Source organism: Mesoplodon bidens, assembly GCF_964165515.1.
Source record: "Mesoplodon bidens genome assembly, chromosome: 13".
In the NCBI taxonomy this organism is placed as follows: domain Eukaryota; kingdom Metazoa; phylum Chordata; class Mammalia; order Artiodactyla; family Ziphiidae; genus Mesoplodon; species Mesoplodon bidens.
Genome location: NC_138169.1, coordinates 7,278,746 through 7,292,025, shown reverse-complemented (window position 1 = coordinate 7,292,025; position 13,280 = coordinate 7,278,746). Strand labels below are relative to the sequence as shown.

Below are 13,280 nucleotides of genomic sequence, written 5' to 3'. Positions count from 1 at the left end.
AAAAACAGGTGGTATGGGAATTCCCTGGCAGTCCAGTGGTTAGGACTCTGCGCTTTCACTGCCGTGGGCCCGGGTTCAACCCCTGGTCAGGGAACTAAGATCCTGCAAGCCATGCAGTCCAGAGCAAAAAAAAAAAAAAAAAAGAAAGAAAAAACAAACAAACACAGGCAGTAGGCTAGATTTGGCTGGGGAGCTGTAGTTTGCCAACCCCCAATCTAGTCTGTGCACTGTCATGCTGAGCAGTATTACGCATAAATGTACCACAATATGCTGACACTCAGGCTGTTAGACATCTAGGTTGTGTTCATTCACTCTTCAGTACATCCACAACTGCCTTCCGCTTCTATCACTTCGTGCCAACTGCTCTCCAGGTCATCAGGAACCTCCAGCTTACAAATCCAACAGACCCTCATTCTTCATCTCACTGGCTCTCTTAACAGCTGCTTCAGTCTTTCTCCTGGTTTCCAGCAGCTCTTTCTCAGGTTCCTTTGCCAGCTCCTTCTCTACCCAACACCAAAACACTGGGGTTCTTCAGAGCTTTGTCCTGGGCTTGCTTCTCACTAAACACACGCATCCATCCAATAGCTTTAAGCCCTATCTAGAAAGACGACTCCAATATTTATAACTCCAGCCTTATTTCGGCACTCCAAACGGAAATTTATCATCACCTGCTTGATTTCCACTTGGAATTTACATGAATCTCAAACTAAAATCTTCAAGATGGAAATTCTGATCTTTACCCCATGGTCTGCTCTTCACATCTCCTCCCTGGTTCAATGCTACACCTTTAGCTGTTCAAGACAGAAACAAAGGACTGACCTGACGCCTCCCTTTCCTACCTTGCCATCCAATTCATCCAGAATCTTCTCAAATTCTTCTCGTCTGTCCATTTCTATGGCCACCACCCAGCTAGCACCATCTCTCTCCTGGCCCTGCAACAGCCTAATTAGTCTCTCTGCTTCTACTCTTTTCCCCTCCTCATGGCAGGTGCATTTAAAAAATAGAAATCAGGTGACACAATTTTACTATATAAAACCCGGGCTTCCCGGGTGGCGCAGTGGTTGGGAGTCCGCCTGCCGACGCAGGGGACACGGGTTCGTGCCCCGGACCGGGAAGATCCCACATGCCGCGGAGCGGCTGGGCCCGTGAGCCATGGCCGCTGAACCTGCACGTCCGGAGCCTGTGCTCCGCAACGGGAGAGGCCACAGCAGTGAGAGGCCCGCGTACCGCGCCAAAAAAAAAAAAAAAAAAAAAAAAAAATCCCCGTCAAAGGTGTCCCAATGGACTTAGAGTAAAATCCAAACCCTTGACCCTGGCTTAGAAAGCTATGTATGATGGGTCTGTGATTTTATCTGGGGCTCCTTTATCCCTTGCTGGGAACAGTCAGGCCACACGAGCCTCCTCTGGGTTCTTCAAACCTAAGACTAAGCTCTTTCCTACCTCAGGACTCAGCAAGAGCACTGCCTCTGCCTGGAACACCCCTCCCTCCACACCTCCCACCTGAACGACTCTGCACGTCTTCCCTGTCCACTAACGTGTCCCTCCACAGAAAGGCCCTTCCCTGACTCCAACTTCAGTCCTCCTTTTTGTTCAATCTCAAATGTCCAATTTCAGTTATTTACATTACCTTATCTTTCAATAATTCATTATGCCCTACTAATATTAATTAGTAAAGATCTAGAAAAAGTTTCTCATTTGACAATTACAACTTAGGTTAACATTTGCAAGGTAATCTTTTTCTGATAAAACATCAATATTAGGAAGTTATGACCTACTCATTTAATGCTCTTTATTTACATCAAAATCACAAAAACAATTCTAATATGAAAAAAACTTACTGTGTAAATGAATCATCAAGATAATGCTCTTAGATTATAACAAAGCTAATTTGGAAAAACTAAAAAGAAAAATCCACACAACCTAATGCAGATCCATCTTCATAATTCTTTCCATTAACACGGGAATAAAATTTCTGGAAGTTTAGGGCTAAAAGACCTTTTGAGATGTTCTAACCCAATGTCCTTGTTTTTACAGATGATAAAACTGAGCTCCAAAAAATTAAGTGATTTGCCTAAGGTCACACAGCTGGGCAGAGTCAAAAACCATAAAACATCCCAATTCTCCTCACTCCCAATCTGATTCTACATTACCTTTCGGCAAATGCCTCTGCATATGAGCTTTCACAATATCTAACAGTTAGGTGTTTTTACGCATCAGGTTCTGTGATGACAGTTAACTGTGTCTTCCTCACGATTTAGACAGATGAGTGTCTCAATTCAATTACAGGGTGCACCTATTACTAGCTTTACAGAGAGATTAAACGAAGTAACTTACTTGGCACGTGAGGGTCTCATAGGAGTTTTAGAATTATGACGAAGACTTAACATATTTTCATGCTCTACTTGCTTGACCTGAGCTTCAAGTTTTGAAATTGTTCTAATTCAAAAGCAATAAGATAAATTAAGTACATTTCAACAAACTTAAAATACAGCTCAACTACAAATTACTTATTTAACAGATACTTCTAGGAAAGGGGTGACAAAAGAGCTGCACATGCATAAACCTTCTTCATAGTAAAAAGCCACATTACACTTTAAAAAGCTGAAAAAAATCAGGGAGAATAAATAGGAAGGCAAATAGAAAAAACTCTACAAAGGAGCATTTCATATGCTACAACTGAAGGAAAAGGGAACAACAAATACATTTAATACAGAAAGTAAAAAGAAATTTAGAAATTTTACTACAGATAAAAACACACAGTATAAATTAAATAAAAATAAAATAAATTCAGCAATCAAATAAATTGCAATTCTAACACGTTTAATTCTAATACGTATGTATTCATATGAAATATACACGGGTAAGGCTCTCACAGAAGAGGAAGCAGGCTTACCATCCAAAGCAGAGCTATTAAAAAGAACTTCCTGTTCTGACCAACTCTCAACCTGCAGGCAGCTCATCTAATTTGTGCTGTGTTCAGAATAAAAGCTTATCTTCAAGCTTACCAAGAGAAAATAAGCACTCTGGCCAGTTAATTGTTTTGCGGATATCTTGGCATTCTTTCTATCTTTTAAAACTTTGAATATGTCTCCATCTCATCTTTTAAACTTAAATTCTTACCTACTCTGTTGCAAGGAAGATTTGAGGGAGAAAGCTCTAACAGGGCTAATGCTTATACCAAACTGATAACAAACGATCCCTAGAATTGAATGCTTCACAGAAAAGACTTGAGCAGACAAGAAAGCTAGACAGTGTTCCTGTTCTTCCCTATGAGAAGTCCTTAAGAGTGCAATAAAATCTCTAAATCAGGGACATCACTTATCTCCAAATAAAACTACAAAAATAATATGCTAAAGCCAATTAGAAATATCTAATCATTTGCCATAGGGACCACTTAACGACTGTTCCTTCCCTAAGTAAGCAAATCAGATCATGAATACAGTCCTCAAACCAGGTCTTTAAGAAAGTAGATAACCACAAAATTGGTGTGAATGCTATTTTCTTTTTGGAGCACAAAGATAGTTCAGTGAATTAGACTACTTCTTAAAATTCTTTTCAATGATTTAATATCACTTAGGTTTTACCTATGCTAAGTAAATACATAAAGTTTGGGGACGTGCACACCTTTCAGGCACAGCCACCAATATATTCTAATCATTTTAAAATCTTTGGCTAAAATCAAATGTCTTTCCAGGGGAAGGGAAGATGAGGATTAAAATCTAATCTCAATGTGCTTAAAAATCCCAAGAAAAGCTTTTTTCATCACTTTTAATATAGACACATATTTAAGGCCTGAAAGAACAGTTAGAGGTATTTGCTTATTAGTAAGACAATATATTTTACCTTTTCAAATCAGAAATCTGAGTATGTGCATCAAGCAATTTGTTCTCAGTTTTATTTAATGTATCCTATGAAAATAAAGGAAAAATTCAGATAACTGAAGATAAATATTCAGATGTATTCCTTTTCTTTTAAAATGCATAATATAAAACTAATCTGAGACTACACCAGAGAGCTACAAAGAAAATTATGCAGATACTCAGCAAGTATGGCATCAGCCACAGAGCCAATACACATAATTCAAGGGAAAAAACGAAGAGCAAAATACTGGTTTATACAAATAGCTGTGTGGAAGCCCCCTGTTTCATAAGCAAAGCCTATTATGCTTTGCTTGATTAGAAACAGTGTTAAAATGGACATATTTTAAACACAAACTTGACTGAAACCTCAGTAAATGGCAAAGCGAATACCTGCAATGATGAGATTTCAGATATAACAACTGGCCCCCGAAACCCCAGACAGCTTGGCTACCTAGCTGTGCAGGCCTTTTCACTAACCTTGAAGAATCACAACCCTGCATTTTATGCAACTTAACTACTTGGACCCCATTTACTTATTGTGGGGTTTCAATGAATTCAAATATGTAGATCCCAAACAGAGTTTTAATTAAGAATTTAACATAATTAACTCAACCCCACAAAAAGCTAATGTTTTGAAAAATGAAACCTTATATTTAAACAGTATTAAATAATTATTTGCATTTGTATGGTATTTTATCCTCTTCTAAAAATTTCATCCCATCTCAAATGCAACAGCCATTCAATAAATATTTGTTAAATGAACAAATTCAACAAATCTGTGAGTTAAATGGGCAGATATTTGAAAATAAGGAAACTGACACGAGAGGATAAGTGAGCGGTCTAGTTCAAATAGCCAGATGGGGAGAGAGGAGGGGAAGAGAAAGGGAGAAAGGGTCAGATCTCTCGACTTCCAAACTAATGCTTTTGCCCCGACAGGAAGTTCAGAACATGAATGATCAACTGTTACCTTTACTCTTTCGTGTTCTTTTCCAAGGGACTCATACTCTCCTAAAAGCTACAAGGAAAAACAAAGAATTGCACCACAAAATTAAATATTATAATATCAACGGAGGGACAGCCTGTAAAATAACTGCCCTTACTCTTCAAAGATGCCAGTGTCATGAAAGAAAAACGTTAACACATTGTTTCAGATTAAAGGCAACTAAAGAGATAAGTGAATGGATCCTGGACTGAGGAAAAAGGTGACATAAAGGAACAATCTGGATATGGACTGCATCAGTATTAGATTTCTTTATTTGGATCATTTTTCTGTGACTATGGATGTATTTCTTAGGAAACACATACCAAAAGTATACAGGTACCGGGGCTCAACGTCTACAACTTACTCTCAAATGGTTCAAGAAAAAAAAAAAAAAAAAAAAAAATATATATATATATATATATATATGTATGTGTGTGAAAAAATATATATATGTGACATGATAAAGCAAATATGGCAAAATGTTAACTGGTGATCCTAGGATATAGGAGTATGACAGTTCTTGCAAGTTTTCTGTAAATTTGAATTTATTTCAAAATAGAAAGTAAAACAAATAATTTATTTCAGTCAGTGCCCTTTAAGTAAGCAGTATTTGAAAAGATTAAAATGTATTTGCATTGTTCTCTTTGGAATTGTTGCACACTACCTTTTGTTAAGTTAGTTCCACAGAGTAAAGGAACAATTCCCAAAGTCTAATATAATTAGGTAATTTATTCAAAAATACATAAGTGAGACTTCTGGTGAAAGAAGAGAGATTCATCACAGGATATTCTTTTTATCCAGAGATCCCACTAAATTAACAATGAAGCAATTAAAGAGAAAACAAAAGAGGTAACAGCAACGAGTGAGAGATTTCAATGAAGATGCAACAAGGCCACAACTTCCAGAGTCTGAATAAAGGATGCTGATGGCAAGTAGGCTGATCTCTTCATAACCCTGAGAGGCTCACAGCTTGAACCCCAGGTTCAGTGGTGGGCAGGGCTGAAGCACAGGGCTGACCACAGGAACCTGGTTCAAAGTCCTGGGTTAGAGCCCAGGGCCTTTTCCCATCCCATACAGCAGTGGACTGTTCAGCCAGGCAATAGGGCATAGAAGACACGACTGTGAGAGAAAAATGCAACTTTGGAAACACAAGTATGATAGCAGGGTGTGAGGAGGAGGCAAAGAGACAAAGAGAAAATGACTAAGGAAAAGTCTTAAAAAAAAAAACCCACTTGACTCTCCCCTCCCTCACTGCCACCAGAGCCTGGCTGATAGGTTCCAGACAAGAAACCGGAAGACTTTCCTTTGGGAAAACTGAACAACCCCAGAAAAAAAGACACATTCACACCTGGAGGTTCCCTAACCAAATGCCTGGTGCATCACTTACAACTGCTTGTAAGTGAAGGTACCAGGAAATAAGTCCCATCTGTGCACACAGAGTCTCCAAATAGCTTTTTACCGCCTCCCTCTTAAATGTGAACCTACCAAAGAACCAACATTTGAAAAAAAAACTTCCATATGAAACAGACTTCAAATCAAAATGAAAGGTTAACTTAGAAGAAATAATGAACCAAATCTAAAGGAAAGTATCAAAAGAAAGCTATTATTGGGACCTCCTTGGCGGTCCAGTGGTAAAGAATCCGCCTTACAATGCAGGGGATGTGGGTTCGATCCCTGGTCAGGGAACTAAGGTCCCACATGCCACGGGGCAACTAAGCCCACGTGCCACAACTACTGAGCTCACGTGCCTCAACTAGAGCCCACATGCCTCAAACTACAGAGCCCATGTGCTCTGGAACCCAACGCGCCACAACTAGAGAAGAGAAAACCCGCACGCCACAACTAGAGAGAAGCCCATGCGCCACAACAAATGATCCCACATGCCTCAATAGAGATCCTGTGTGCCGCAACTAAGACCCAATGCAGCCAAAAATAAATAATAAATCTTTTTTAAAAAAGAAAGCTATTATTAATATCCTCAGAGAAATAACAATGTTATAGTCACAAAACAAGACCAGAAAGCTTTGAAAAACTAGCAATCAGAGAATAAAGAGCTCTTAGTAAAAATGAGAAAAGACATAATTAATACTAAGACTGGAAGATAAAGGACAAAGAGGTCTTGATGAACACTAAAACATAAATAAGTCTTAGAGAATCAACCCATGCAATACAATATCTACTCATAAAAGTTCCAGAGAGGGGCTTCCCTGGTGGCGCAGTGGTTGAGAGTCCGCCTGACGATGCAGGGGACGCGGGTTCGTGACCCAGTCCGGGAAGATCCCACATGCCACGGAGAGGCTGGGCCCGTGAGCCATGGCTGCTGAGCCTGTGCGTCAGGAGCCTGTGCTCCACAACGGGAGAGGCCACAGCCGGGAGAGGCCCGCGTACTGCAAAAAAAAAAAAAAAAAAAAAAAAAAAGTTCCAGAGAAAGAGAAGAGAGAGAGGCAGGAAATTAATAGAGAAATAATATCAGCAAGTTTTGTAGAACTAAAAGACATTAATTTCCAGATTGGAAGAATCTATGCCCCAAATACTGTTATGGACTATCAGAATACCAGGGATAAAAAGAAGATGCTAGAAAGTTTCCAGAAGGCTAGTCATGAAAGGCACTGTGGCTGTCAGGAAGCTCTTTCAGGACGCCTGTCCTTGGTACTCAGCCATTATGCTGCAAAGAAGCCCAAATGAGGCCACATGGGAGGAAACATGGAAAGAACTGCAGTCTTAGTCAACAGCGATCATCAAAGGCCCCAGCTTCTGAGTTTCCAGCTAAGGTCCCAGATAATGCTGGGCCAAGATAAGCTGCCCCTGTTAAGCCCAGTCCAAGTTCCTAGACCACCGAGCCCATGAGGAGAATATGTCCAGTTTGGAGGTCATTTGTTTTGCAGCTCTGGTAACTGCAACAATACCCCAGAGGTACTTGCACACATTGGCACAGGAGGTATATATAGGAATGGTCATGGTAGTGTGGCTCGTAACAGCAACAAAAAGAAACTGGAAGCAGGAAAATGGATAAATAAATTGTGGAATATTCACACAATGGAATACTACACAGGGATGAAAACAAGTGAATTAGTGCTGTATGTATCAGCTTGGATAAGGCTTACAAAGGAAAAAAAGTTTCAGAACAGTAAATACAGTATGATAGCATTTATAGTTTTAAGATATGCCAAACAAACAACACTGACTAAGCAACCATACAAACATGATGATACAAAGACAGACATGGGAATGACATTCACACCATTCAGACCGATTACTTCTAAGAAGGCAGAGGTGATCAGAAAAGGTACATGGAGGGCCTCAACGGCATCTACAGTATTTTAATTCCTAAGGTGGGTGGTGGGTCGGTCTACATGTATTTGTTATATTATTCTTTATACCTTTGTATATACCAGAAATATTTCACATACAAATGTTTAAATAAAAAAGAATAAAAACTACATGCATCAACACGGCCAATCTTAGAAACAATGTTGAGAGAAAAACAGGTGCTAGAAGGATACAGTGCAATACAATTCACATATGGTTTACGAACATACGAAACATTACTATATATTGTTTAAAACAACGTGCATATACAGTAGAAGTAAAAAGAACAGAGTGGGGATAACCAAGAGCACATTTAGCACAGCAGGCGCCTCTAGGGTGGGAGAGAGAGGAATAGAAGAGGGTCTTTCAACAGTATCTACGGATGGCCAGTATATGGGGATTTAATGCATTACTCTATACCTTTCTGTGTGCTTAAAATATTTGACATGATTAATGTGGAAAAAGTCAGTGCTGTCCCTGGAAATAGTCATACAATTTCAGCTGAAAACAACATTCTACCTATCCTTTGCGCTTCACTGCTACTCAAACAATGATCGGTTTTTAATTAAAAACAATGACATCCCAGAAGCAATGAACATACCTAGATCTTAAGTTTCTAAATACCATCTTCCACTTAAAGGAACCAGGGCTCCGGGGAAAAATGACTGACTTAGGGCCGGGGCTAGAAAAGTACAAGATGGGCCTGGAACATCTGGCTGTGGCAGGAAGTCTAGAATGACGGGAACCTGTCAGAAGGCCACAGAAGCCCGCTTCACACGTACCCCTCAGGTCAAAGCATCAAAATAATAAAGAGAGTAAAAAAGACTACCTCACTGAATAAAATAAGAATCCATGAGTCCACGCTGATAAGCAGAAATAAAAAAGAAAGGAGGACTACTCCCTGCAGTAAGATGTAGAGGGAATCATAGAGATAGAAAAAACACCCTTTGGCAGCCGCCACAGTAATTAGTGGTTTCAGGCAAGACACGTCAGGGCATGCTACAGCTAGTGGGTAAAAGTTTGATGAGAAAAACGTGATTTACAGAGCCTTAAATTACCCTCTCATAAGTTACATGTTAACTGCAGTGGGGGAGAGGCAGGGTATAACTTTACAGTGGAGACCCATGGCAAACCCCACCTTCACCAAGTGGCTGGAGTTGACACCCACACAGTTCACACGTGCCTCCTAACAGGAAGTGCTAAGAGGGGCTCCTGTGCATCACGACAACCCAATCTAACTGTGAAGAAACACACACCCAAACTAAGGACCATTCCACAATGTGCTGGCCAACGAACTCTCTGCGATGACGGATGCAGTCCCCCCACGCTGCCCGACACCACAGCCACTACCTACGTGTGACCGCTGAGCACTTGAAATGTGGACCGTGCAACTGGGGAACTGAACTGTTTATTTTACTTAACTGTAATCAGTGTAAAGTTAAATAGTCACATGTAGCTACAGGCTACCATGTTAGAAGGCGTAGTTCTATAAAATAATTAGTCTATGATCTTCAAAGAGTTTTAAGGTTATAAAAGACAGAAACACTGAGGATCTGCTCTAGGTTAAAGGAGATAAAAGAGACGTGACACCTCTGTAGTCCTGGATCAGATCCCAAACAGGGAAAAAAAGTTTCCTTTGGTACAAGGGATACTTGTGGTATAATCTGCAAACAATTGAATGGCATGTACAAATTAGATTACTATATTAATGTTAATTTCCTAATTTTGCTATGGTTATATAAAAGACTGCCCTTGTTTTTAAGAAATAGACATTGAAGTATTTAGAGACAAAGGTGCATTATATCTCTAACTTACTCTAAAAAAGTTTGGAAAAAAAAATTTTTTTTTTAAATCTTTAAACTATATGTGGACCGAATGATAAAGCACATATTATAAAATGTTAACTTTCAGAATCTAGGTGAAGGGTATATGAAAATTATTCACACAATTTTTGCAGGTTTCTGTAGGGCTGATGTTAAGAAGTACAAGTTTTAAAAACCAGGAGCTCATGTACTCACATACACTAAAATTACACTATTAATGTGTATGAATGAGAACAGTAATAACCGAACCATGTAGAGTTCTAATCAAATATGGCACGCCGAGTGGAGTGTTCGTATGCACTCCCCCCTGAAGCTTTACTAAAATGACTATAAAGGAATAAAAAACATAGGGCTTGCTGGTATGACATGCCCAAAATGGTACTTTACCTCTGTGATTTTCCTAATAACCCTAGTCTAATCATGAGAAAACTATTAGACACATCCCAAGGGACAAACTGCAAAATACCTGCCGAGTCCTCCTCAAAACTGTCAAGATCATGGAAAACAGGAGAAGTCTGAGAAACTGTCACGGCCAAGAGGAGCCTAGGAAGCCATGAGGACTACATGTAATCTGGTCTCCTAGAGGGAGTCCTGGAGCAGAAAAAGAACATTAGGAAAAGAGCAAGGAAATCTGAATAAACTGTGCTGTTTACTTAATAATAATGTGTCAATATTGGCTCATTGGGACTTCCCTGGTGGTCCAGTGGATAAGACTCCCCGCTCCCAATGCAGGGGGCCTGGGTTAGATCCCTGGTCGGGGAACTAGATCCCACATGCATGCTGTAACCAAGAGTCCACATGCCTCAACTTAGAAGGCTGCATGTGGCAACTAAGACCCGGAGCAGCCAAAATAAACAAACATTAAAAAAAAAAATGGCTCATTAATTGTGGCCAAGGTATCGTACTAATGCAAGATGTTAATAACAGGGGAAATGGTGTGGGACACATGGGAACACTCCACTGTCTCCTCAATTTTTCTGTAATTCTAACTGTTCTAAAAAATATTTTTTAAAAAGTAAAGTGTGACTGCAACTATAAAAGTTTTCAGATATGGAAGGCCTCAAAATTTGTCTCTTATGCCTTCTTTTTCTCAGGAGATGTACTCTGGCAAAACAGAGTTAAACCAAGAAAGAAGATATAGAATCCACACAAAAGGACAGATTCAATACAGAAAAGAAGCGAAGACAATTCCCAGGATGACAAAGGCAAGTCCTAGAAATCTGTGTATCAGACCTCGAGGGCAATCAGTTCAGACTGAAGCAAGGATACTGGGGAGGCGGGAGGAAAGGAAGTGCTATGCATGTAAAAAAACTAAGCAAGCAGATAAAGAGACAAGGCAATTATTAAGTCTAGGAAAAATAAAAGTTGTAAGAGAAAGGAAATGCAATCACTGAACACTGCAGCTTAGCTTTGAAAAATATCTGCATAGACATAAGAAACACTGAATTCTGATTCATTTATAAATGATAATATATCATATTTAAAGTCTAAGACACCACTAACTAGAAATCATGCTATTTAATATTATTTACTAAAATACTAAGAGGAAAAAGTGCTGCCAATTAAAATATGACACTATAAAGATGCATTCCAATTTCTGAGTTGTTCAAATGTAAAAGAATAAGCTTCGGGCTTCTCTGGTGGCACAGTGGTTGAGAGTCCGCCTGCCGATACAGAGGACACGGGTTCGTGCCCTGGTCTGGGAAGATCCTACATGCCACGGAGCGGCTGGGCCCATGAGCCATGGCCGCTGAGCCTGCGCGTCCAGAGCCTGTGCTCCACAACGGGAGAGGCCACAACAGTGAGGGGCCCGCGTACCGCAAAAAAAAAAAAAAAAAAAGAATAAGCTTCTCAGAATCAATTTAATACATCAAGCACATTGGAAAGAGAGGGGGAGTGTTTGTTTGGGGAGCAAATGGTATAAGAAAGCTACACTGTGACCTTGCACAGAGGGTAGTCGATATATAATGTCTGAAACTGATGGGGATAAAAAAAGAGCAATGTAAGTTTGTTACTTAGAAACATGGAGCAAAACTTTAGAAGGAATGGCTAAAAGAGCTGAAAATAATGGCTTCTAGGGTAGAGGACTCCAAGATAGGGAGAGGTGAAGAAGATTGCTGTTTCTCATTTGATATTTGACCATTTAAACCATTTACATGTATTACCTTCATGAAAATAAATTTTAAAAAACAAAGCAGCAAGAATCAAATCTAAAGCTATCAGGAAGAAAATATCAACAGCCGAAATACTTTCAGATTTTACTTAAAAAAAAAAAAAACCTAAAACCTAATCCAGTTTCAATGTTATACAAATCTAAATTTTAAGTGAAATTAAATCAAAATGAAAAATTTTATCAAGCCTGTTCTAAATCTGGTCCATTGTACCTGCCAGACACACAGATGTCGATTTAAGATAGCTCAAAGGCTGCCCTGCTAGAGACAGAAAGGCGTGGGAGTGACACCATAGTTCTGAAAGCCCTGACTTCCTGCTTTAAGATAAGACCCAACTAACTCGATCAGAAAAGTACACGTATATTTGCAGCTACAGCAAAGTTACGTAAAATGAAAATAAATGTGGAAAAAATCATAATAGCTTGTAACACTACAATATCTGAAATTACTTTTAGTCAACCATGTCACTGAGTTACTTGTCACTTACATCTTGAAACATTTTATTTTCTTGTTTTAGTCTTGCTTCTTTATCATCTGAGAGTTTGTAAGCATTCTCAAATGCCTCTTCTAAATCCTGAAGTCTAGATTTCAGTCGAATGATGGTATTGTCTTTTTCTTTATTACTCGTTCTCATTTCCTCAATTCGTTCCTGCAAAATTTTGGAGGCACTGCTGGCTGCACTGAAGCGTTCTCTAAGATCACTCTACAAAACAAAGACAAGGATAATACACTGTTTTTAATAATAATAAAAAAATAGATGTCTCAATAGCAGCTAATAATCTGTGGACATTAAATATAAAAGAAAAGTAATAAAACAAAACACATAAATGGAAATGAACAAATTTGATATTCTGTTATATCCCGGGATGGAGACTAGAAAGGATTACCCTATAGAATAATACACAGAAAACCACTGTCTGAGGCATTCTGATTCCAGGACTCACCTGTAGATGACTTTAATGAGGAAAAAATAACCATGGCTATTAGGGAAATGATTCCAAAAGCATAGCTGGAATTTGTTGCCCCACATTGATATTTAGAGGGGAAAAAAAGCATTTCTTACCCTATTCTCTCACTTACAATGAAAATAAAAGAGAAAATTCAAAACATCTAATATGTTAATATTCATTCAACA

At 39.1% G+C, this 13,280-nt stretch overlaps 1 protein-coding gene across 1 annotated transcript in view; it reads right to left on the bottom strand.

Annotated features, from left to right (window-relative positions):
• The window catches only part of MPHOSPH9 (M-phase phosphoprotein 9), a gene marked incomplete at its 5' end in the record, with an annotated part of 55,623 nt that overhangs the window by 15,128 nt on the left and 27,215 nt on the right, over positions 1-13,280 (bottom strand). The window contains 4 exon segments of the mRNA XM_081253399.1: positions 2,335-2,436; positions 3,844-3,908; positions 4,828-4,875; positions 12,633-12,848. Coding sequence (XP_081109525.1) covers positions 2,335-2,436; positions 3,844-3,908; positions 4,828-4,875; positions 12,633-12,848 — 431 coding nt within the window.